At 32.1% G+C, this 26022-nt stretch overlaps 2 protein-coding genes across 10 annotated transcripts; both read right to left on the bottom strand.

The window, feature by feature from the left end:
- Window positions 1-107: 107 nt before the first annotated feature.
- Unc-104 (kinesin family member unc-104) lies at window positions 108-23889 on the bottom strand. Of its 9 annotated transcripts, none has more exons than XM_074251546.1 (18): window positions 23428-23889; window positions 14145-15052; window positions 12871-13168; window positions 12680-12718; window positions 11164-11295; window positions 10051-10497; window positions 9754-9956; window positions 9370-9487; window positions 9043-9215; window positions 8303-8478; window positions 6629-6885; window positions 5727-6306; window positions 4620-5604; window positions 3302-3604; window positions 2811-3089; window positions 2584-2720; window positions 2268-2519; window positions 108-1685 (listed from the first exon to the last, which is right to left on the bottom strand). In XM_074251546.1, exons 2-18 carry the CDS (start codon window positions 15006-15008, stop codon window positions 1670-1672), a joined length of 5259 nt encoding a protein of 1752 aa, XP_074107647.1. In that variant the 5' UTR covers window positions 15009-15052; window positions 23428-23889; the 3' UTR covers window positions 108-1669. The 9 variants fall into 9 exon arrangements, with proteins under 9 accessions (XP_074107647.1, XP_074107655.1, XP_074107650.1 ...); XM_074251554.1 differs by having other exon boundaries at window positions 2811-3045; window positions 3339-3604; XM_074251549.1 differs by having other exon boundaries at window positions 4635-5604.
- An 889-nt stretch (window positions 23890-24778) lies between these two features.
- Window positions 24779-26021, bottom strand: Sod2 (superoxide dismutase 2). Its single transcript, XM_074251557.1, has 3 exons — window positions 25873-26021; window positions 25306-25598; window positions 24779-25237 (listed from the first exon to the last, which is right to left on the bottom strand). The coding sequence occupies exons 1-3, from the start codon at window positions 25905-25907 to the stop codon at window positions 24909-24911; spliced, it is 657 nt and encodes a 218-aa protein (XP_074107658.1). The 5' UTR covers window positions 25908-26021; the 3' UTR covers window positions 24779-24908.
- Between the last annotated feature and the right edge of the window lies 1 nt (window position 26022).

Below are 26022 nucleotides of genomic sequence, written 5' to 3'. Positions count from 1 at the left end.
AATAAATTTTAAAATTGCCGCTAAAAAATAAAATATCATTTGCGTTAACCATTAATTAATTATAAAAAATAATTGGGATTAATATAAAATAAATAAAAACAATGAAATAATGTTTATTGTAATTATACAATTTATTTATTGTTAATAAATATAATTTAACATAAAAATATAATTATTAAACTACAACAATAATTAGCAAGCAGAGACAAATTTGTTTGAATTACTTAACACAGTTATCAACTGATTAATTAATAAATAATTTATTTATTAGTTTCATTTTGTCGCTGGAATGTTTCAAAGTAATTTTATTCATTTAGTTTATGTTTACCATCAGTTTATTTAAATAGTTTTTGCAGTCCTTAAATATATACTTTTAATGACTAGAATCAATTACTGAATGTTCTTTATTAATAATTAAATTCAGCTTTTAATACCATAATCCATAATAATAATAATAATAATAATAATTATTAATTAAAAAATGTCAGGTTTTATCCTTTTTGCATTCATTGTTTGGTTAAGTATGTTACCGTTCGGTTTATGGTAACCATAACCTCTTTTGGAACAATGCTAAATGTTCGAGCAATTGAAGCTTTAATACAAATTGTTTGTTAACATTAATTATTACATTGTAATTGATAATAATTTAATATAACTATCAAACAATTTTGACTCTTGTTATTTTTAAAGAAACAAAAAAATTTATCATTGTTCTGTTTGAGGTTGTGATACAATAAATTATTGTTCGCATTTAAAATTATATCATAGAAAATTATTCTTATATAAGTTAATAAATTTTCAATCAATTGTAAGGGTCAATTGATAATATTTTTAAAATTTCATCACAATTAATTACCATTGTTCTGTTTGAGGTTACAGTACGATCAATTATCAAAATTTAAGGTTACAATGTAATTAATCAATACTTTCATGAAAATTATACTTTATTTAACCATAAATTTTTCAATTTTGCAGAACAATAAATTTTAAAAAATTTTAGCGCAGTTAATTATTGTTCTGATACAAGATTACAATGCAATTAATTATCATTCTAATTTCAGCTCAAAATCCAATTAATTATTTATAGTTTTACATTGAAATTACCTCACAAACAATCTTTACTCAATTTATAACCTAATTAAAGGTTCTAGAAACAACCGTTGTCTACTTAACCTCAATCAGGGCCCAAACAAAGTAACTTCTAACTAAAACCTGAACCCATAAAAATTTAATTATTAATTATTATTACTCCTAACAAAAAATAACAAAAAAGCGTGCTTATCTTTTTAATCTTAGAATCTATTCAATTATTATTTTTGTAATAATCGTCTTAACGTATTAGTTGTTGTTGTTGTGGTTGTCTTGTCACTTTTTTTTTTTTTTACCATTTTCATTTATCATTTTTTACTTGTTCATAATATTAATAATTAGTTTTTCAGTTAATTATAATTTATTATTTAAATATTTTTTAGTATATACAACTCTAGACTATATGCGATCTGACATTTTAAAAAGCCTCGATCTCTTCATTGTTAATTTTAAAATTAAAATTAATAATAATAATAATAATATAATTATAATTTGTTATTTTTTCATAAATATCACTGTATATGTCGTGTTTAATATATTAATTTTTTTTTTCTGTTCATTTCCAGCAATTATGTCACGATTAATATGTATCAGTACTGCAACACACAAAATTGTTTTTGTTGCCAGTTACAAAACAATAAAAAAAAAAAAAAAAATTAATAAAAAAATTATTTATACACAAAATGGATGAAAACAAATTATAAATACCCCTATCTTAAATTTATCAACATAAATAATCATCTATGTAATCAACTAACAAACAAATAAATTGACATATTTACTACATAACAACTACAATAAAAAGCTCTTGTATTTTTTTTTAATTATTTATAATAAATTAAAAAAAAAATTTTTTTTTTCTTCATCCAATTGATTAGATATTTTTACACTTTTATTGCGTTATTTTTATCCATCCAATAAAATTTAAAGATTTATATAGGTTATTTTCAAGTAACTCGTCCGAAGAAAACGCTTTTTTATTAAAACGTTCGGAGAGTTAATAATTTATGATTAATAATGTATATGTTTATACTTTAAAAAATTATTCAAAAAAGATGGTTAGTCGAAATCTACAGTCATCAGTAGGTTGGATAAAAAAAAATTTATGTTTATTAATTAAATCCTTGGATTTATTAGTGACCATAAGTAAGTACTGATTAATAATATCCGTGACTCACTTATTATTATTATGTCCTTGATTATCCGTTGACGCTGAAATAGATGTCGTGGTGGTAGTTGTTGTTGAGGTTAAAGATGACGTTATTAATGAAGTTGATAAATTGATTGCGGGATTATTGGTTATTGGTAGTTTTCGTGCTAACTTAGACCTTATTTGTCCGGCTAAAAGAGGGTTTATTGCATACAGCCAATCGTACACTTCTTTGTCGCCCAATGTTTGCAGTAAGTAACCGCGATGTTTTGTGACAACGCTAAAAAATAATTTAAGAAGTTTAGAATTTAAATTTAATTAATATCTAAAAAAAAACAACGTACCTGAATGTGTTAGGTACTTTAACCATAGCAAGCTGATCTTCGGAGTATTCAACTTGTGCTGTAGCTAAATTGATCAGTGCCCTTTCAACTGGGTCTTTTTCTTCTCTGAATATGAAAACATACGGTCTGCGAACAGCCTGTAAAAAGAATCAACCAGTAGATTGAAATCCTAAATTAAAATTAAATAAATAAAAAAAAAAAAAAAAAAAAAAATAGAAAACACTTACCACCCATCGTTTCTTCCATCCATTGGTTTTGTGCTCCAGGACATTGAGGTACCCCTTGCGTGCGATCACCGGGCTGATGCGAATCTCCTCGACCTCAGGAACGTACAGCACCAAGCTCTCCTTCAAGGGGGAAGTTGAACCCAATGGAGCCGGTGCCAGAGAAGACTGGCCAGACTCTCCGGCCATCATGCTCTCCTGTAGCTCGTGGAGTCTCGCTCGCTCAGGAGAACTCAACCTAAATATGCAGGACTTAGAACGTCGAACAATAATCCCGGCTGGCTGTAAGTAACACTCGTTTTTTACCCGTAAAACGTTACCTAATGCGGTTATCCTTCATGTTAAAATAATAAAACAGAAACAAAATAAAGAATTTTAATTATGCAAGCCGCGGATTATAATCAAAGACTAGCATCGCATCAAGCAACAAGCGTCAATTGATGAAGGTGACGTGGACAACCGCTAGTAAGCGTTTACAGGCATACAAGTGTTACCTGGATCTCACAGCTATTAGACAAATGTGTTACTGACTCTTGGGATGAAGAAGACATCACCGAGGACATCATCGAAGCTGACATGTCGGTCGCAGTGTCTTCTCCAGGAGACACGTCACTCAGGACCATTGGCTCCTTGCTGGGAATCCTGCCCTGGATCAGTTTGATGTACTTGGTGGCGATCTCCTTTTCGCGCTCAGTCATCTCCCAGGGCTCATAGACGTCCTTGCTTATTGATTTCTTTAGCTTCACCGGGCTCGCGTGCGGTTCGTTGGTCGCCTTGGCCACCATGTTGCAGACTTCCTGGATATCAAAAGTTCGAAACTATTGACGTCATTACTCGTTTTGTTAAAGTTAGATATATTAAAAGTTAGGTGGCTGATTTCAATCGCCAGGCGGTATCCCGGCAAAGGTAAGGTTCTTTAATCGAAGATTATTTCTTTAGTTTAGTAGTATTGAATTTGGACAAGATTCTTCAGCAATATACTTGAACATCATTTTGGTTAAAATTCGGACAGTTCTTAAAGTTTACCAAGATTCAGTTTCTGCAGCAATTCTTTGATAATTTCATTTTATGTGTCCTATAAATTGAATTTGTTGATCAGATTATAAACAAGATTTCAAATGATTACCTGTCTTGACATAGAATCTTGATTAAATGCCTTGCTCAAAAATTGTCCAATTCTTTACAAAAAACTTTGCAAAGTACTCAAGTAGTCAAGAGTCTTGTCTCAGATCAATATCACTAAAGGGCTAACGAGACAAATTAACCCTATTAGCAATTTGGTTCAAGTCTTGGGTAAGTCTGATTTAAGTATCGTGATAAAGTATCTGTTTAAAGATTTTTACAATTCTGAGATAAGAAACTTACGGTAGATAATTCTTCAAGAATCGTTGAAGAATCGCTCCAGATATTTGACCAGATTCTTCAGCAAGACTGGGGCCAAAATTTGTCCAGAAAATGGCCAAAAATGGTGAAGCTCTCCACCACCACTTTTTCATTTCTCGCGCAAGTCTGGACAAATTTTGGCTAAAGACGTCACTAAACTCGCCCAAGATTCTGTTTTAAAATCTTGTCCAAGTCTGAACAAATAATCTTGACTAACTGTCTGGCTAAAGAATTGCCTGAGTCAATTTTCAGGGGTTAGTCAACTATCTGACTAAAGAATCTTATCCAAAACCAATGTAACTAAGGTTAGATTAATGTTCTTCAACCCGGATACCGACTGTCGATAAAAAAGCCACTGGCCGTGTACAGAAATGAAAAAATGACGTGAAAACACAGTCGATGATCGCATTAGTGCATTAAAAAACCTACCAAACAATTCCATACCTTCTCGCTCTTAGTGAAATCACACTGTGTCTTATTACAAACGGGAACTTTGTCAATGCCAAGTTTCTCCCTCAGCAGCAGAGTATGCCGGATTTTCTCAACCTCTTCAAGACGCGTCAGTTTCTCGAGCTCCCACTGGTGGTCGAAAATCAAGCTATCGCCACGCGGCCGCCATCCGTGAAGATTCTCCTCCCCGCGAACATAGGTGGAGCTGGTGTCCAGAACTCGTCGCTGACGACGTTGGACTCCAGCTTCGGAGGCGCGCCTGAGGACGAGCTCGTAGACGCCGCTCAGCCGATTCGCCTCCTGGTTCCTGTAGCTCCCGCTAAAGAGGTGCTTGAGCGAACGCGGGCCGACGCGGGCGTCCCTACCGTAGATTATCATGCTCAGATCCTTGGTGACGATCGCAGGTCTTCCGCAGTTCTCCAGTTCCAAATACGCGGAAATTGTCATGAAAATCTGCTCGCCGTAAGACGTCACACGGTTCAGCAGCGGGGAGTTGTGGAGAGAGCTGTCCCAGGCGGCTTCGAACCGGTACATGCACCGGTCATCTCCAGGAATCTCCAGATACTCTCCTGGGAAGAGTCCCAGGGATAATACTGATGAGTCGTTGTCTTCTTCCTCGGGCTCCGGAGTGTTGCGAATTCGTCCGACTACCAGCTCACGGACGTCTTTCCAGCGCAGCTCCTGGGCGTGCTCGTGGACAATCGTGATGCGGATACGACGTTGAATACCCTGGTGCAGGAGGAACAGCCCGCGACAAGGAAGATCGTCGCTGTGGTCAACTACTGAGGGAACGTACTCGCCGTTGGGCGCCAGTTCGCAAATTTCGAACCAGACCAGGACGTCGTACTTTGCGTGAATGTGGGAGGAGCACGGGGATGGTAATACTGAACCGAATTTAGGGGATCGCACGGGTTGGCTGATTGGGATTGACGGTGGTAGCATTCGTTTTGGTGGTTGTCGAACGCTGGAAGGTGAACAAAGTTTTTATGTTTTCAACAATTTGTTGAAAATTTAAAACAATTTTAATTTTTAGCTTCTAAATGAAAAAACTAAAAAATATGTAAAATAAACAAAAAATTAACTTACTAATCGAGTTTAGCATCTTTGTGCAAAGGATGCTGCTGATAGTGTCCAAAAACTTCGAAAACAATCGGCTGAGACTTCAAATAGTCCAGGAATGACTTAGTAACGGTGACTGTGATATTCTGAACGTGATAAAACCCAGGTGGGTTTCCTTTTCCAGTGTTTTTGACTGGTTCCGTAGAGAAAGCTTCATCATGGCGATGCAAGAAGTTGAACTGACAGAAAATGTCCGCGTACTCTGTGGAAATTCCCATCGCCTGGAGAACAGTAACTCGGAAAGTGAATTCTACCCCAGGTTGGAGGTGATCTGGCAGCTCTTCCTCTTTCATGTCGCTGGCAACGGAGCTATCTCCACGTCCACTGTCACCATCACAGACTTCTTCCTCGTCTTTGATGTTCTCCTTCCCGTCAGTCTGGCCCTCCACCACTCTTTCTTCAAGCATAATCATCTGCTGGCTCTTTTCCATGTTGGTTAGTGCAGCTCGTTTGCCGTGCCGCTGGTTGTTACTGCCGAACAGGTCATCTTTAAAGGATATACGAGCTGATTGACGGACTCCGCTTGAGTATTCACTGTTTTCCTCTTCTAGAACAAGGATTGGTCAAACAAAATCTCTCCAAAAAAAGTTGTTTGAAAAATATAACAGAGATGTCGCTGTCTTTATTTTTCAGATTCTCTAAAAATCTAATTATTTAAAATCACTGTTCTAATTTTTATCACATTTAAATTTGAGCAGAATTTGAGCAGAAAAATTCTTGAACTAAAAATTATTTTCTTGGTTCAAGAATATTTTTCTTAATTTTTATTCAAATTATTTTTTTTTTTTAGTGCATAAATTTTTGGTAAAAACAATTGTCATATATCCAGATTCAAAGAATCCCAATAGAAAATTTTAAACGGTACGTACCAATAACGGCTTGAACGGCGACACGTAGATAACCTTTAACATCTCCTTTTTCATTGACAATGGCAACTTTATGTATGAGTGGCACCGGGTACATAAGATTGCTCAGATAAACGAATGAGCGTCCAACCATGCGGAACCAGGGGAATCGGTCGTAAAATGGATCACCGCCTGTTATGCTCTCAATGTTGTAATCCGGGGATGTTGGTGATAACTCGGCTTCATTGTGATACATTTCACGCATCAATTCGAGACGTTGTCTACATCACAAATTTTCAGGTTAGTTTTGGATTAAGTTTTGTCATCAAGAAACCTCTACCTTTGGAAAAGTTTTCATTGTTGCAATAAAAAATGTCTATTAAAACTTAAATGATCAAGTTAGTACTAAGTTACCGTAAACTATTAATCGTGATGACATCTGGTGTCATGTTCTGCAAGACTTTATGTTGTTTTAATTATTTTAATTCAATTTTATAGGTTATAGTGACAATTTTAAGAGGTTAACTAGGTAAATGTTAGATTAACTACTTTCTTCAATTTTTATAAATCAAAAGTAATGAAATTTTTACTAAATTAATAGTTATCAAGTCTACAATAATTTATTGAATGAGTAGAAACGAATTTACTAATTTTCCACAATTAAAAAAATATGTAAATTAATAATATTGAAGTTAGCCGTCAGCTGTCAATTTTAAAAATTTTTATAACAGATCAATTAATGACACTGATAGTAGCAGACGTCTCAAAATTTTGTATTAATTAAATTAAAACTAAAAAGATATTTCTAAAAAATTACACTTCTAGTTTTTCAAGTTTTTTACAGGTGAAATTATTTTTTTAATTGTTTAATTGAAGTTTTTCCAATAAAAATTTTTTAAAAATTTTCACTTGTGATTTTTACTAATTTTCACATGTGAAATTTTTTAATTAAATTTTTTTATAATAATTTAATTATTAAAAAACTCTAAAAAATTTCTAATGTCTAATGTAAATTAATGATAACTAAAAATGTATATAAACTTTATATTAGTTATATATCTTGAATCAAGAAGTAAAATTCAGGGGATGAAATTTTTTAAGCGAGACAACCGGTTATGAAAATAACTATTTTTGTCTTTCCAAAGATAGTGGTTGCTTTCAGTTTGAAACAAATAACTTGAAGTTAAACATACACTTAATAAAAACATTGTCAAGGAAATGTGCAAGCCGTGCACGACAAGACATAAGCTTGATAATATATAAATATATATATTTATAAGCCTGGATTTATATATATTTGTAATATTTGTTATAAATGGGGAAAACGCGAACCGAAAACCAACCTCGAAGGCAAAAGATTTGCGAGTGAGAACCTCGAATACAAATGGAATATATCATCCTCCGGTGGCAGAGTCTCGGGGAACAGGTCTATGCTTACATCTTCATTGTACACGTGACGCATCAATTCCAAGCGCTGTCTACAATTTCATTATACAATATTTTATTCATAAGTTGCTTATTTTTTTTTTCTATACCAATTAAGCTTTCCCATCAACCCTAGTCCTATCTTTTGCCTTTGAGATTATCAAAATTAGAATTCAAGTTATATCACACCACACCATGTTCTACCAAATTCTAAAGGTTTTATGTTTAAAGTCGGCTACTAAAAAAAAAAACCCAAACCAGAAAGATAGTTACCGAAGTTTGTCCAGAGTCCAATAGTGAGTCGCGCCATTTTTAGTGTCTTGAACTTCAACGGCGACGATTGTTCGCGGGAACGGCCGTTCTTCGTCTTCTTCGTCGTCCGCTGGTAACAAATCGGGAGGCAGAGGTGAGTAGAGAGCGTCTGTTAGTAGAGTAAATTGAAATTGAACCTAAAAATAATCTTTGATTAGTGATCGAATTTATTTTACAAGCGTCGAACCAAACTCAGGTGGAAAAAGTTTGGTAAATTCAAATATTCATGCCTTAAGCGCTCGTGTCCGGCATAAATTTATTTTTATTAATAATTTTAATGGTATTTTTAATTCTTTAATAATTTTACATCAAATGTAGTTAGAAAAAAAATTATATAATGTGTATTAAAAGAATAATTTTAATAATTTATATTATTAAGAGAATTGAAAGGTTTAAAATTTTCCCGCGGAAATTATTTTTTGTTTTACAAATTGAATGTTCTCTTCTGTTTTAATGTGTAAATCATAAAAAAAAAAAAAAACAATCAAGGATAAATAATTAAGTTACATTAAAAAATAAATTTTTGTAAATGAACAAAAAATTTCTCCAATTTTCAACCGAAAAAAATTAATTATAATTAAACAAAACAATATTATGCTGCAATTTATATTTTACAACTTTTCATAAGGCCGATGAAGAGATACTTTTGCGCTCGCGCTTAAAGCATGTAATATAATTATTTCAAAGATTACAATCATTACCTTCTTCTTAAGCTCGACAGAAATAGCGTTAGCTTCTTTGAGAAATATAGCATTGCCCCATAAATCATCCCGTAGACTTGTGAACTGATGATACTTCCATTTGCGAAATGCCCAACCTGCCAGCTGGAATTCGCGCTCGCTCCAGTTGCTCTCTGCGTCAAACAATGGGTTGACTGAAATGACAAGTCATAACCGGGCAAATAATGTAGCCAAGCATTGTTATTAATTTTTTTAAGTATGTTGTTGTTATTTTTTTTTTCATTTTGCGAGGTTGTAAGCAAAGTGAGGATTGTTGGTGACTCATTCAATTTTAGGATAGTAACTCACCGAAAATGTCTTCCTCGATGTTGTTGAAGTCTTCAGGGGTGTAACTACTGTACATCGACATAGTCATACTTTGCTCTTCAACTTGTTTCTGTAGGGCGTCAATTCGAGCTTCGAATTTCTGGAAATTTGAATTTTTTATCTAAATACTTGATTTAAAGATTATACAATAGTTATACGAAATTTTATCTTCAGAAAGTTTTTATGAAGGTATTACGGTCCACCTTATGGAGCCCGCAAATTTTTTTAGCTTCAAGTTTTATAGAATAAAGAAAAAAGTTGGAAAAAATGAATCTATTAAAACAAAAAAAAAAAAAATACTTAAAAATAAAAAATAAAAATTTTTTATAAATTTTACAATTGGAAGCAAACAAAGAAAAATGTTACCTTGCGCTCTTCTTCGAACAATTGATCAGCAGTTTCCTTTTCCTTGCGGAACTGTTCCTCGAGAACCAACAGACGTTTCTCCATTTCAACTTTAAGATCAATTCCTTGTTTTTCAAGTAATTCTATTTGTGCAAAGTTCCAGTCGACTGTTTCTCCATTTCCTGGTGTCTCTGCAGGGGAATTCTTTTCACGCCTTACTCTTACTGTAAGTAGATAAAATTATTGTTAATTTATTGTTATAAGTGTACCAATATCTTCAGTAATACAAAATCTATTGAACAACAAAACAATACAAACCTTGGTCAGGGTGATTAAATCTGAAGACATGGTTGCGGCCGAGGATTACACGGGATCCCGTTTTCAGAATAATTGGCTCAGAAACTTCGCGACCGTTAACATAAATCAGAGCACCAGCAGTGGGGATTAACTTGATAATCCCCTCGTGGTTCTCAAAGATACAATGCTCGCTCAGAATGTGCGGTCCGCATAGCTGTATGTCCTGGGGAATATTCGCCTCAGCGGAGCCGACTCGCGTGTACCCGTCTTTTATGTAATAAATCAAGCACTCGGACATCAAAGGATCTTCGTTGAGGTTGACGAGGTGAGGAGTCTTTTTCGGTGAAAACACGCCGACAGTTACGCCATCTTCTTTTACAGCGACTCCCATTTCGGCGAACACTGCTTCTCGTTGCAAGCGTATTGATTCTGTTCGCTTTAATTTTTCTTCCCATGTTTCGTTCAATTCTACAAAGTTTCAATTTAAAAACAATTTTTAATGAAAACCTCTATAATTCATTTAGGCAATTAAAAGTTAAATTAGACCTTCGATGCAGTCCAAGAAAGTATAAAAAATTTAGATAAATTTCGAGAGTTGAAATTTAATAGTGAATTAACATTAAATTTGTTAATGTTAAAGAAATTTTTAGGGGCCTAAGTACATAATAAATAGAATTTTTTAAAGTCTAGTTTTAAACAGCCCGCCTCGCTTGAAAGAAACTGTACATTCCGATAGAAATGTACTACCGCGCCACCTTCTGGTCGTTTCGAACAATACAACTGATCGAAGGGTAGAAGGTTGGGCCTTATTGCCGGAAGAAATATATTTATTATAATTGAACAAAACAATATTGAGCTAAGATTTTCGAAAGGATTCTCCGCAGTGATCAGACGAAAAAATTAAAAAAAAAATTAAGGTAAAAAATCGGATTTTTAAAAAGTTGCACTGTTTACAAGCCCATTAATTTTTGAGAAATCAACGTAGTGGGTTTTCAAAATAGTTATTTTGTACAAAATCTTAATTAATTGATTCTGAATTTAACTTGAAGATAAATTAATGCTTTTATAAAAATAAAATGTAAACAGTTTGAATTTATTATTCAGATATTAATTAAAAATTAATAAAAATCTTACCTGCAATAAGTTTCTCGGATGCTTGCAACTGATCAACGGCTTCCTCCGCTGTCTGATGTGAAGGAAGTCGTTGGCGTACTTCTTTGAGATCTTCTTCGCGTTTCGAGGGCTTTATTATCGCACCTTCATCTCCTAAAAAATTAATTTGCAAAATTAGATTAGCTTTTTCCGATCAATCTTTAGATATTTGAAAAACTCGAGTTTGTTCTTGATTAAATTTGTTGGTTAAGCCGAAGCTTAGTGTAAAGCTAGATGCTTTCATTAAAAAAAGCTCTGCGTGGTGATATTTGAATTTCGTTTGAAGCTTTCTGTGCAAATTTACTGCAAAGCATTCTTAACTTCGTTTGTATTAAGATAGAGGTGCTACAAAAAAAAACTTTGACGATTTCGCGTATATATATATACAAGTTTTACACCCGACCGCCATTTTTTCGGCCCGAAAATTCGATTAAAAAGACCAACGAGAAAAAGCTCTGCTGAGATTGCAATTGAGAGTGAAATTCAATCAGAAACTGTCGTAAAAAATTTATAGTCTTGTTATCCACGAGGGCTATAACACAAAAAGCAATCGAATTTTCTTGTTCCGTGTGCCGTGAAATCTCTACATATCATTTTTATTGCAAATGGTGGCCAGCGATTGTTCCTGCGACATGCGAAAAGCTTCAGATCAAGCAGCAGGACTAAAATTTATTTTCTTATTGCAAAGCTCCGGAAGTTAATGAAAACTTTAACGAATCGATTAAACCTGGACGAAAAATAGAAAATTACGTTTTCAATTTTTTGTTACCAAAAAAATAAGCTGAAGCTTCGACATACTCGTGATGCTTTTACCCAAGCCGTGCTTTTAAAGCACTTGTGTTTTTACATTCAATTTAATTTAATAAATGAACTGATGAATAATGGATGGACTGAGAGAAAAGTTTTGTCAGAAAACTGCTTGCAACCCGAACTTTAAAGATTGTTTAATGACGTATTGTTGATAGAATGGCGCGCAGCTGCCATCTTACGGATAAATTTAAAACTGGGCGCTTGCATGATGGCGGACGCAACTGTGAACAGCTGTTTGTTAATAATCACTTAATACATCAATTTTATTGTTTTTTTAATGTTTATTTATAAAAAATGAGTTAAAAAGGTAATTATTTAATTGTTGCAATTTTATTATTGCTTTTAAAAAATTGTTATTTTATAAACCTGACATTTTTTTTAGGTAAATAAAGGAGATCCAAGTACCCTCCTAGTGTAAAGAATGTCTATAAAAAATAACACGTGGAAATACTTTTTTTTAAGCATCTTAAAATTAATTAATAACTAATTAACTCATTAAATAATTATTTACATTTAATTGACTAATAAAAAATATAGCACTAAATATTTATTCTGACAAAATTTTTTTCTCCATTTAAATAAAAATGAATTAATGGACGACTCAAAATATTAATGTGTTATTTGTTTTCGCGTGTCTATATTTTTGTTCTGTTGTTTTGTTCTTTTTGAATCTTTGTCTATTACTTACTAGATTCTTTCTTTTCATACGAAATTTTACCATCGGGGCCTACGTTAAGCATAAAAAAATAAATTTTTTCTATAAAACCGACCGATTTCCAAAATATTCATTTTTTCGAAGGATTCAAAAATATTTACACAAAATATTTATACATATAAGTTACAAAAACAAAAAAAAACAAAAAAAAAAAGAACAATTACCTTCTTGGAAGTCGATTCCTTCCTGCTTAAGCAGCTCGCGGAGCTTCTGGATTTCTTCTTTGAGCTCGCGGATGAGTTTCGCGTTGGCGTCCTCGTTTACCACCGCCTTGCAGACGATCTGTTTCGCGCGGTCTGCATATCTCAAGGTCGAAAGTGTCTCGTCGTAATTAATGTCCGCGGGACTGACGGCCGCAATCATCGCAGTTTTTGAATTGCCGCCCAAATTTTCTCGGAGCAGCCAGGTTAATACTGAGTCACGGTACGGAATGAATTCTGCTTTTTTCTTCTTTTTCGTTGCCTGTAATTTCGAATTTTAAATAGTTGGTAAGTTATTACTTGTCTAAAATCAATTTTTGAAAATTTTATTTTGGAAAAATTCTTACCGCCTGTTCCAAAGATTGCAGGACAAAAAATTAATTATTAGAGAAATTTATTAAAAATTTGTAATTTTATTTTAATAAAAATTAACTTAAATTTGATTAAACAACATGAAAAAATTTTTTCATCTCTTAAAATAAAAGCATCAATTATTAAAACTAAAAATAAATATTAATCGGTTACTTATCGTCCAAATTATTAATAAAATTTTTGAAATAAAAATTAAAAGTTTGAATTTTTATAGCAATTTTTAGATCTCTAGTTGCCGTAAGGCTTGGTATAACATTTTTTTTTTTTTTTTATTTTAAAATTACAATCATTTAATAGATTGTAAATATCTAATTCTATTCCTTTTATAAATTAGCTTTATTTATTAAAAAAATTTTAATGTAAATTGATAAAAAAATTAATGAAAAATAAGTGTTTGAAAAAGATTTTTATCTCATAAAAATAATTCGTGAATTTGATACTCATGAGCTGTTTCAATTACTTTTGCAAGTTAATTTTTCTTTTTTTATTAATATTTAATATTTTTCATAAATTAATTTTTTTTAATAATTTTGATAATAAAGATTGTAAAAAAAATACGATGTTAATTAATATATTAAATTAAATAAATTTAAAAATAGAATAGGGTGTCAATAATTCTTGACTGGAAGAATAATTCTTGGTGGAAGAAATTTTTTTTTCTGTGTAGTTTAAGCTCCTATAAAGCAAATATTTTTCTACTGTAGTCAATAAAAATAAAAAAAAAAAAATTTATGATTTTTTATAACTAGGCTCAAGTTTTTTTTTTTTTTTTTTTTTTTTCGTTAAAAATTTTGGTAATTTAAAGAATTGCAAAAGTTCAGGCTTTATTGGTGAGCATATAATTATTATTTCAAAAAAATACTCACAATCTCAGCAAGAGCGCTGATGACCTTCCCGAGAGTAGTAAGACTCTTGTTAATATTAGCGCCCTCCTTCAACCTGGTGCCCTTAGCGCCAGTGGAGTCAGCCCTCTCGCTACCAGCCAAGTCCACCAGGGAAATCTTGCTGACCTTCTCGGTGGCCAAGCCGGTGGTGGGATCGTATTTCTGCTGTGTGAAGAAGATGGTGAAGACCGCGTGAGACCTGGAGGAAGTCTCGTTCATATTAGTGGCAGCAACGGTTCTGGCCTTATTTCCCTCATCGATAAGGTCGTGGATGTCCTCGTAGGACATGACAGCCAGCTTTGACAAGTCCTCGACGTAGGGCCCCAGAAGAGGATGCTCGCGGACCCTGAGGTTCCCCTTGTTCTTGGGGTTCAGCAGATCTCTGACCCTTTCGCAGTAAATCTCCATGTAAGAGACCTCAACCGAGTGTTTAAGGGTGTCACTCGAGTTCTTCCCGATCTTGCGGAACAAGTCCTTGCAGATCTGCGGGATTATTCCCTCCTGGCCGTCCTCCTGCTTGCCCATCATCGTGTAGGACTTTCCGGCCCCGGTCTGGCCGTACGCGAATATGCAGACGTTGTAACCTTCGAAGGCGTGCAAAAGCATCTCTTCACCGATGTCCTTGTAGACCATTATTTGGGAGGAATAGTTATCGTCGTTCGGGTCCATTGAGTGGTAAGAGTAATCGTAGTTGAAGCTTTTTATCGCTTCTTTTGTGTTTGGAGGAGCTTTTGGGTTTATTATCGAGGTTGTGTTGCCGGCCATCTCGATTATACACTGCGCTTCACGCAAAATTTCGCGGTTGTTGAAGGGCCGAACCCTCACTGCTACTTTTACCGACGACATCTTGATTAGATTTTGTTACGTCGCTCAGAATTTACCAATTTTTTCTGGAAGAAAAGAAGGAAAATTTATATTTCAATTTCTGAAAGGTACAGTTTTTATTACTTCACGAGTTTACTTCTAATTTTGTAGCAGTTCTCTGAAAAAAAAATTTTTTTTCTAACCAGAATACAAAATATTTCTATCCAAGTTTTTTTTTTATCCAATATACATTTTTTAATATTAGAAACTCGTATTTTTTGTTTGTTTACATCATCGAAAAGTTGGGCTGATTTATTAATATTTATATTATTTTCATTTTGATAGATTAAGGATTATGCACACGGAAAAAAGAAAACTCGAAAAATTACAGTATAAAATGTAAAATCAGTCCCGTCGTAATTAAAACTAGAAAAATTACAGTTTGAAATAACATTTTTCTAAATTCAATTTTTTGATTTAATATTCAGAGCTTTCAATGTAAATATTACATTCCACAATAAAATACTTATAAAATCTGTAATAATTACATTTGAAACTGTTATCATGAAGCGCCACGTTGCATTATATCCTGTAATTTTTCGAGTTTTTTTTTTTTCGTGCAGAAGTAATATCTTCATTACTTTTGATTGTACAATAGCAGAATTTAATTAACATTTCGCTTCATATCATAATATGAATTTGGTAATAAGAACACGTTTTTATAAAAAAATAGATAATCAAAAATTAAATTGAACATTTCTTTAAATTTAAAAAATTTTAGTGACTTCATCATTGGATAAGAATTATTTTGTGATTTATTATTGTCAAGAAATTACATAAAATGTGAAAAAAAGCGGATTAAAAACCAAAAAAGGGAAATTTATGTCAAATTCCAACTTTGGATATCTTAAAAAAAACTTCGCGGTGTTCAATTTAATTAAAAATAGCCAATAATTAAACTTTGGCCACAAATTAGTTTTTAAGTTTAAAAAAGGAAATAAGTTCAGTGTTAAAGTTCAAATTGCCACGATATTAATATTAATGAACTAAATTTTTACAAGCTTTTTGTTTCGTTTTAAACTTTTTGTTAGGAACATTATAAATATCTCCAGAAAACCAAATTAGTTAATTAGTTTAATTAGTTAATCTGCGTTTCAATAAAATAAAAAAAATTTTTTTAGCTTACGATAAAAAAATATACAAAAAAAAATTTTCAATTCCAAATTTTTGGGTCAATTAATAATAACTCCTAAACCTTCAACCCGATTGAAAATCCCGCAAGCTCACTTGTAATATACTTCATTGCGGTCCCATCTACCGAAACCATATTGAGCTTGCAGACTTTGCCTCACACAAGCTCAATTACAGGTCATGCAAAATGGAAACAATTCCAAATAGCAACCTACAACAATGAACAGTGAACGACTCTCGAAACAATATCCAAAATTAGATCTTCAATAATCAGAGATCGAATATTCAAAAAGCTCAGTGACGCTATAGTTACTGACGCATGAATTCTATCAACTATCAACTATCAATACATCCCACGTGTGACGACTCGATAATATCAACCATAAATAATTCAAGCTTTGTTCTCCACGACTGAAAGCTCCGATACCCGAGCTTGCGATGAATCCCTAATATTCCAATAATTATTGAAATCAATGCCGAGAGCTTTCGCCCCGAATAATTTCGTGAAAGCTCGCAACCCATTATGCAGAGCTAGACTTGTTTTTCTGATTCATCACTTTTTCGTAAATTATTCATCTCCTCCCACGTGTAATGAGCTTGCAAATATTTGCTCAAGTCTCACAAGCTCTAAAAGGTTCACCCACACCTAATGGATTTTTCTACGTCCTAACTGATGTATTGATACGTCGTAGAGCTTGCAAGTAGCCTTCAGCCATAAAAGCTCCCTTTAAAAAAGAGCCACTAAACAATGCTTTTGTTGAATTGATAATAATTGTCACTATTTAATTATGTCAATATAAAAAAATCAATACAAGACAAAGAATTAGTTCAAGGATTTCCATTTGAATGAGAAAAATCCTGTGCAGCTTTGAACACAAAGCTTGCGAAAGCTCCAGCGATATTGAGCCAATTGGTCGCCAAATTAAGGAATTTTGAAAATTAACTTTAATTTTTCCTTACAAGCTCACCAGAAGAACTTACCTATTAAAGCTCTTTGTCCTTCTAGAAGACTATTAACTCAACAATCACCAAATAGAGTGTTGACAATACCAAAAAATCTCACTGCACAAATTATTAGTTTTTATAAACATTATCACACACACACAAAATCATATAAATAATCGTCAATAAGTTTGTTATTCAAGGTAACCCAGCGATTGATGACAAACTACTATTGGAGCTGCCTGAATTTTTACATACGAAACTTGCGACAGAAGCGCCACCACCGGAGCTTCTCCGTGCAGGTAGTATAAAATCGCGGTGATTCTGCGCTGTTAGTCACGTGACGAGTATAGATGGTGAACTGACGACACGATCAGCCAATTGGAAACTTTAGTATACTTGTATATGGAAAAATCAATACGCAAGGTGCCGCTGTGACGTCATGTGGCAATACGATCGACCTATACAACCCACGGGCGGCGCCGGCCAATTCCACGTCTCACTCAATCAATATCATAAGAAAAAGTTACTCTTGCACTAGGATATAGCCTTGTCCTTTGCAACTATTTTTCTTATAATTTTGTCGATAATTGTAATTTTTAATACGGAGCTTTTTTGTAAAAAATTTTACTTTTTATCGAGTGATAAACTAAAACATATAAAAAATGATAAAGTACACGAGCTTGCGGATTTTTTTGCCCGAGCGTGCAAGCTCTCGTTCAAAATTTCTCAGCGGGCATATTTTAAATCATAACTTGATCGCAGAAATAAAAGCTCGGATATTGGACTCGGAAATAACAGAAAATAAGCTGAAAATGGGAAAAAGCTTTGTATAGAAAAATCGATTATGCTCTTCCAAGCTCGGAAATTTAGTATGTATAATCGTATTATCCGTGTTCTACGATTGGAATGAAATCGAATTGGAAAGTGAGTCACGAGGGAATAATTCGTGGTTCGAATAAAGCTTTTTTGCGTCAGAGCTTTTGAAATAGGTAACTGACTATAAAATTACTCCCTTGTGCAGGATTAGTAACGCAACTATCCGTCAACTAGGTGATGAGTAAGAAATATGAAAGTTTAATTGGAGAGTCGGGGTGACTAAAGCTCCGAGCTTGTATAATAGATTACAGTGTAGAACAAAGTGGGCTTAATGGACCAATGTCTAATCCACGTCATAGTCAACACGACGCCAGAGGTGAGCCGTACGGCGACGAGAACTTTTATTAAAGCTCGTTAGCTCACGTAATGATATTCCGGTTTAGTTATCGAATTAATTTCGTAGAACCGCTATTAATGGTATTATCGTTAACTAGCCTGTCTAGAAACAACAGCGGAGCTTTTTAGTTATTTCGTGAAAGCTCAATCAACAATGGCTTTTTTACGGCAAAGTAGTAATAAGGGAAAAGTTTACCGACTATCATCTACCGGCATCTGTTCGATGGAAATTGAGGGAATAAAAACACGCAATGAAATTTACAGGAATGACTTTTTACTTACGTAGCAAACACGCAATGTACATCGTTGCAAGCTCGATTATAAACTACTGGTTTTACAGACCGTAAATTTAATTGAACTTTGATCTCCGGGTTTTATGTTTCCCATCTAAATCTAAAACCGCTTTTATGGATTACTCAATTGATAGCTTTTGTCCACAGAGCTTTCATGCTTCACAATAAAAATTCGACACGGATACTTCAGGTTATGAAACGTTTCTGTGACATAATTATGCCCGGGAGCTGTGCCGTGTTAGCAGAAAATAATTAACGGAGGATGTATATTGGAGGAAGCTCGCTGGAGATAAAATTTTATGCAACTAATGATCACGCAACCTTGGTTTAAAAAATTCGATGCATGTAGTCGCTAATTAAGTTCATTGAATTCGAAGATATTGTCAAGCACAAATTGATACGACTATTTTAAGCTTGCGGTTGAAAGCTCACCGGTGATATAATGGTTTAATATCCTAGCTATCCCGAGAATCTGTTACATATTCATCACTAGAAACATTACCGCACTGTGGAGCTTAAAAGCTTCGATTAAAAATGAGTTTCCTTATTATCCCTGCATCATATTTATGCTTTCAAATATTTATTACGACATATTCTTAATGTTCAGTACAGGGAGAGCTTTCGAGTGGCACGTCCTCGGCATAAGACAATTTATCGTCAGAACACGATCCAGCAATATCGTACAGCCAGTAATATGGCCACGGAACTTAATACATCAACTTGCAAGCTACCACTGCAAGCTCGTATGATACGCAGTATGAACGCTTTTATACTCTATACCCATGCCTGAAAAAAAGCTCCACAAATTACAGAAGAATATTCTTTTGCCGGAGGGTGAAATGCTGAATTTTGCAAGCTGCAAGCTCGGGGGTTTTTTTGACGTTTATTTTTCCGAGTTGAAGTCTCTCACTCGGGAACTTTGATGCTGGATAGATTAAAAACCGAGCTTTCAGTTCAGATTCCAAGCTCGGGTGTTTTATTGATTTACTTTATTTAAATTTTTAGTTTACCACTTCCATTAGCGTTACTACGAAAGTTATGCTGGGAAAATTGCGTTTAGGCGCAGTAAGTAATGAGCAATAGTCAGATAATTTGGAATATAGGTCAGAGCTTTCGGCGAAGGACAACAGTGCGAGGGTGAAAGAATGAATAATAAATTAAAATACTGTTCCAGCAAGGGCGAAAGAATAATACTGATACCACAAATATGTTAAAATATCTTCTCGGAAAATTTTTAAACGTAAATTGAAAGCTCAAGACTTTACGACCCGATACTAGAAACATGTAGCAGGACACCTGAATTATTAGAAAGTCTTTGAGTTAGTAATTTATTTCTTTCACAGTTAACGTAAAAGAGGGGGAGATTTACTGCTTCGCTAGTCGATAAAATAGGAAACAACTTAATAAATTCATGAAAATTTCAAGCTTCAGCGTAATATAGCTTACAAAAACGGAAAAAAATTTTCAAGTGTAATATAATTAATATTGATAAAAAGCTCGATCAATTAATTTAATAAAGCTTGATTTTAATCAAAACTAAAAGCTTCGATCTGACAAAGGCTGAATAAAAGAAAAAGCTCCAAATCTCCGGAGAGCTAGAAAGCATCTGTGGTCGCCGTGTTATGAAATTACGCTGTGCTGAAAAAAAAATTACACTTGTCCTTTGGAAGCTCGGGGTCGAGCTTTTGACATGGACGTTCAGATTTTAATCAGCGGTTGAGTATTTTAAAAGTTCATGTTATGAGCTTTAGTTTTATTTCTAGAAAAAATTGAAAATAAAAAGAAATTTTATGTGGATGATAGTTTTGAAAAATTTTTTTTTAAGTGCTAAATTTTATGCGAAGGTGAGAGAATTTTTTAAAAACATCGGCATTAATTAAACCATCTGTTTTCATTGAATAGCGGATAATTAATTGTTGCAGATAATTTATAGTGATTGATAAATGATAGGGAGATTAATTTGATCAGTTTAAAAAAAGGAATCTTATCTCTGAGTGTGTTTGAATAGAAATTAAATACTTTTGTCAATAAATAGAAAAAAAAATATTTTTGATGAAAAAATATATAAATAATGAATTCTACAGTAAAGATAAAACCATACGACACCTAATATAAAGCAAGTGAAATACCGTGTAGCAAAGATCGATGACGTCTGGGACATAGCAAAAGCTATCGTTACTTGACGCCACTTTATTCATGTTCTATATTACTTTTCTATCTACATCCACATCTACGTACAACCACATACATGTATATTTATAGATATTCAAGCGCTTAGAGACAATGAAACATTTTTATTAACTCTATATAGAAATTAGTAAAATAGCAGGTTAATAAAATTTGAGTTTTAAGTATTAAAAATTTGCATGCTTCAAGCGTAAAGGCGAAAGGATTTCTATTATCGCCTAGAGATCAAAATTTCAACATTTTGTCTTTTTAAATTGCACCTGACTATCATAATGTAGATATAAACGAAACAAGAACCACAATGATTTTTTTTTAAATCGATTGATTAATATTTTTACATAAAAAATCGGTTGAATGAATTGGGAAGATTTTTTTAATTTTTATCGAGGGGGTTAACAAGATAACTTTTTGAAAAATTGATTTTTTAGCTCAATTTATTTTTTAATCAATTTAAAATTTGGATTGATCTCAAAACTAATTAATATTTGTGTCAAAATATGAATTTCAATCTTAAATTCATTTTGAATCAGAATTTTTTTTGCATGGGGAAGTTTCAGATTAATAATTACAGCTCAATATTGTACACTAAAAGAAAAAAATTAATTTTTAAAAAAATTAATTTTGTGACAAGAAATAAATTTGTTAAAAATTTTCAATAATTTAATTTCTTAGCTGGCGATAGTCTAAGTTGATGCTTTTTATATAATTCACGGATTGCAACGAAAGAGGGCGTTGAATTCATATTTAAAAAGTACTATTTGCGGGAAAATTTAAACGAGCTTTAAAATTGAATTGTAAAGTATTAAAGTAGTTGGTAAAATTTTTTCTTTTAACCGATTGGTTAATAAGAGTGATTAATAAAAATAAATCTACTGATTAGTCGATTACGTACTATCCTGAGGCTGGGTCAGTGCAGTTTCTTTCGGTTGGGCGCCAGTTTAGGGACAAAAAAGTTAATTTCAGTTGAAAAGGTATTTTATCTATTTCTGATATTCTCTTGAGGAGAATTAGACTTAGTGTCAGAATTACCACGTATATAACCAACTTTTTTACGATAAAATACATAAATAGTTAATGTTTTATGCATGAGACATCAATAGACAAATATATATGAATTTCGTTGTGAAAATAAAGCAAAATTGGATTTTATATTTGAACTGGTGTCGATGTGAGAGGTCGATGTCTCGGGAGTTTTTATAAATATAAGAATATATTTATTTCTCTCGAGGGCATCAATCTAATTATAACTTATCAATAATATCGCATTGGAAATAACATTAAAATTATAGTAGAAAAATGTGACCAATATTTTGAATTTTTATTTACTTGGTCTATTTTAGTTATTTTTTAAATAAAATATCAAATAAGTAATGTGGCTTTTAATTAAAAATATTAATTAAACAGTAGCACTCAAGAGAGCTATAAAATGTCGGGTTTTTGTGATGGGGTGAAAAATGAAATTAAATATACAGCTAAGGTTGCTAATGACTTGTTGGAGGATTTTTAAATAAATGTTTTTGTGTAATTAATTTTACGTTTAATTATTTACTAAATGGAAAAGTAAAAAATGAGGGAGATAATAGATTTTTATTCTTTTTTGGTGTTTGGGATTCTGTGACCCAATTAAAATTAATTAGAGGAAATTTAATTGGAAAATTTGTAAGTGACAATTTTTTTGGCAGAAAAAAATTTAACTTCAAGAAATTTTCAATTTTCTTTAAGATTTTCTATATCACCAGGCATTAATCCTATCTCTTTTTTCTCACCTTATGTACAGAAAAATATTTTTGTCTCTATGGGAATCATACGTAGTTATTTTGTACGACTATGTATGTAATTTTGGGAAGTAAATAAATAAATAAATAAAATTTAACCAAATCATCAAATCTAGAATATTAAAATAAAAGTTTTAATTTTCCGACGGACTTTTTAGAGAACGTTGCTGTTTCATTGATTATTCACATGCATTACATGGAACTTACAATATTAATAAGCCCACCTAAATGAAAATCTATTTATCAAGATAATCTGGAAGAAATATCAAAACTAAGCTACAAAATTCGTTCCTTGAAAAAATCAATGATTTTATGAATGACACTGATGATTAATTTTTTATTTTAACAAAGGGCTGAAAACTAAATCAATAAATCTCAGAAAAATTACTTGAAAAAAAAAAAAAAGTATGTAAAAATAATTTTTAAGGTTGCAAAGAAGAAATGTAAAATTTGAAATTCGACGAAGAAATAAAGAAGTATAAATAAAATTAAAAATTGTGGATAACAATGACAATAGAATCGATACTGAGATATTTATATTACCGACATGGCGTCCAGAATATAAATATAAATATTAAAGTGTGAGTTAGTTTCAGTATAAAAAAATTACATGAAGAATAATCTGTCACAGTTAGAGCAATAAAAAAAGAAGTAATGATTCAATTTGTGAATGTAAGTAGACATACTTAGAAATAATAATTAACTTATTAATCAGAAGTATCAACGATAAAACGTCGGAGAAGTAAAGATGACCGCGGTGTCAAATATTCGAATGTTATCTTCTTGATAAATGGCGAACGGTGAATAAAAATGAAAAGTAAAACAAACATAAAGCATAATGTGTGAACTTTGACTTACCAGATATTAGACAGGAGTAGAAAGAGCCGTAACACAACAGCCATACTACTGTTTTCTCTTTCACTCGTTCACTACGTGGCTACGCTCTCGTCTACTCTGTGTTTCTCTTTTCTCCCTCTTTCTTTCTCTTTATTATTATTGTCTACTACCGCACTAGTTCCCTCTACCTTTTGCACTCAAGATTATATTCATTGATTTCTTATCATACTCCAATTTAAATTGTTACTTGGACGTACTACTTATAAACTATTTATTTAAACATATAGGTATCTCTATTCATTAAATTACTCTAATAAGAAATTAAGATCGTGGATAGTGATGTTATTTTTAAGAGTTATTATTCAATTCAAAATATAAGATAATCATCTTTTTTTTCTTTTAATTGAATAATAATAATAATAATAATAATAATAATAATATTTAGAGAATATCTAAAAAGCGAAATTTTTTTCCAGTTTCTGTTTGATGATCTCAACGAAGAGTCATATATTTATAATGATTTATTGAGAAAATAAAATTTATTATGAAATTAAAATTCCAAAAAAAATATTACGGTAATAAAAAATTATTTTCAAGGAGACCGCAGCCTGTAAAATGAAGAAAAATTTATTTTAGTTAGGATAAAAATGTGCTGGGTGTTTGAAGATTTGTCGTGCGAAATGATTTCGACTATTGTTTGTTTGATACTTTACATATTTTTCAATTCTAATACTTGAAATTTAGTTTTATAGAATCCAAAAACTGACGAAGATTAAAACTTTCAAAACCAATCGTTCAATATTTAAATATCACCATTATCACTAGTGGTAATATTTATAATTTTCTGCAAAAGTTTTTTTATAATTCAAAGTACTTTATCTGAAAAAAAAAAAAAAAAAAAAAAAAAAACGGATAATTTGTCAGTAACCTCATGAAAAAAAATTTTATCTAACTAGTTTTTAGTTCAAGTTGAATTCAATACTAGTAGCGCTGGATACCTGCTTAGAGTAAGTAAGTCCGCCATTTTGAATTATAACTCTCACCAGAAAAATTATTTCTCTAATAATATTTACCTTCTAATTTATAGCAAGAATAATTACACATATTTCGAATCTACTCGGTGGTAAAATTATAACCAAGTTCTCAGTTTCCTGATCAGAAGAAAAATAAAACAATAAAATTACCACAAAAATTGACACTCTACAATAACCGTATCAGTTAAAAAGGTAGAGGGCGCGACCTAATCTAGACATTAAAGTCCTGAGATATTTTTGACGAAATCTCACAGTGGGAAAAAATTTTTAAGCTACTTGAAAATTATTTGTAAATAATTAAAAATTTCTTCTTTCAAAATTTTAAAATAATTTCATAATTTTTTACCTTCACTAATTTTATTCAAATCTATAAAAGTTTATCATGGTATATAATATTAGTATTAATAAAAATAAAAATAATAATAATAATAATAATAATAATAATAATAATAATAATAATAAAATTACTTATGAACCGCCAGCTTGCTTAAGTCTAGCACTGACATCATTCCAATTAACGATATCAAATATAGCTTTAACGTAATCCGGCCTGACGTTTTTGTACTGCAAGTAATAAGCGTGTTCCCAAACGTCGATACCTAGAAGCGGGACCAAGCCAGTGGTGGCTTGCAGTGGATCTTGATTAGCACAAGTCGCTATCTGGAGCCGTTTTTCCTTTTGGTTGTATCCAAGCCAACCCCATCCGGAGCCCTGAATAGCGACTGTTGATTCAGACAAACGTTTCTTCATTTCGTCTAAGCTCGAGAAGTCTGCTTCGATTTTCTTCATCAGTGCAGCTGCAATTTTTATTTATCATTAATTATTACTTCGGTAATTTATTTATTAGCTTGGAATTGAAATTTACTATCGGGCTTGCTGGAACTGGGTGATAAATTGTTCCAGAAGATAGAATGATTCAAGTGCCCGCCTCCGTTGAATTTAATAGCAGGAGCCAATGCTATTTGGGTGTTAACGTCTCCCTTGGCAACCGCTTCCTTTAATTTTTCTTCAGCGACGTTCAGATTGTTAACATATGTGGCGTGGTGCTTGGAATGGTGGAGCTGCATTATTTCTGCGCAGATTATTGGCTCGAGTGCTTTGTAATCGTATGGTAGGTCTGGTAATGTATGCTTCTTTCGTAAAACTATTCCTGTACGCCTGAAAAAAAAAATTTTTTGTTCCAATTAATAAAAAAAAAAAAAAATAAATAAATAAATAATAATAATAATTATTATTAATATAAAAAAAATAAAATTTATAAAATAAATGTTAATTTAAGATTTAAAAATTCTTCTTAATTTTTTAAAAAATTAAATAAAAAAAAAAAATTGAACAAGTAAATTTTTTATCATTTTAAGGTTAATTACATAATTCATAATTGAGTAACTATCCGTAAAATTATATTTTAGGATATTTATAAATGATTACTTACGGAATTGCTGCGGCAATTCGTTTAATTGCGAACATCTTTATTAAATTCAAAATTTCTCCTCAAAAATAATAAATTGATTATTTCTTTTCTCCAACCGGTGATTATTTCTCTCGACTTCCACCAAAGTATTGTTATTGTTTATAAAAAAAA

The sequence above is a fragment of the Cotesia typhae genome, unplaced genomic scaffold (genome assembly GCF_013202065.1).
Source record: "Cotesia typhae breed Kobodo isofemale line unplaced genomic scaffold, CoteBio_Ctyphae contig_69, whole genome shotgun sequence".
NCBI lineage: Eukaryota > Metazoa > Arthropoda > Insecta > Hymenoptera > Braconidae > Cotesia > Cotesia typhae.
Note: the sequence above shows the minus strand (reverse complement) of the source record. Positions and strands in the feature narration are given on the sequence as shown.

Excerpts from the sequence above, each read along its gene's own strand:
- Sod2 (XM_074251557.1), bottom strand. The coding sequence starts at position 25,907 with ATGTTCGCAATTAAACGAATTGCCGCAGCAATTCC. Across the intron at positions 25,599-25,872 it reads CGAATTGCCGCAGCAATTCC|GCGTACAGGAATAGTTTTAC; the intron begins GTAAGTAATCAT and ends TTTTTTTTTCAG. Across the intron at positions 25,238-25,305 it reads CAGTTCCAGCAAGCCCGATA|CTGCACTGATGAAGAAAATC; the intron begins GTAAATTTCAAT and ends TAAAAATTGCAG.
- Unc-104 (XM_074251546.1), bottom strand. The coding sequence starts at position 15,008 with ATGTCGTCGGTAAAAGTAGCAGTGAGGGTTCGGCCCTTCAACAACCGC. Across the intron at positions 6,886-8,302 it reads TGGACTCTGGACAAACTTCG|ACAACGTCTCGAATTGATGC; the intron begins GTAACTATCTTT and ends TTTGTGATGTAG. Across the intron at positions 6,307-6,628 it reads CGCCGTTCAAGCCGTTATTG|AAGAGGAAAACAGTGAATAC; the intron begins GTACGTACCGTT and ends TCCTTGTTCTAG.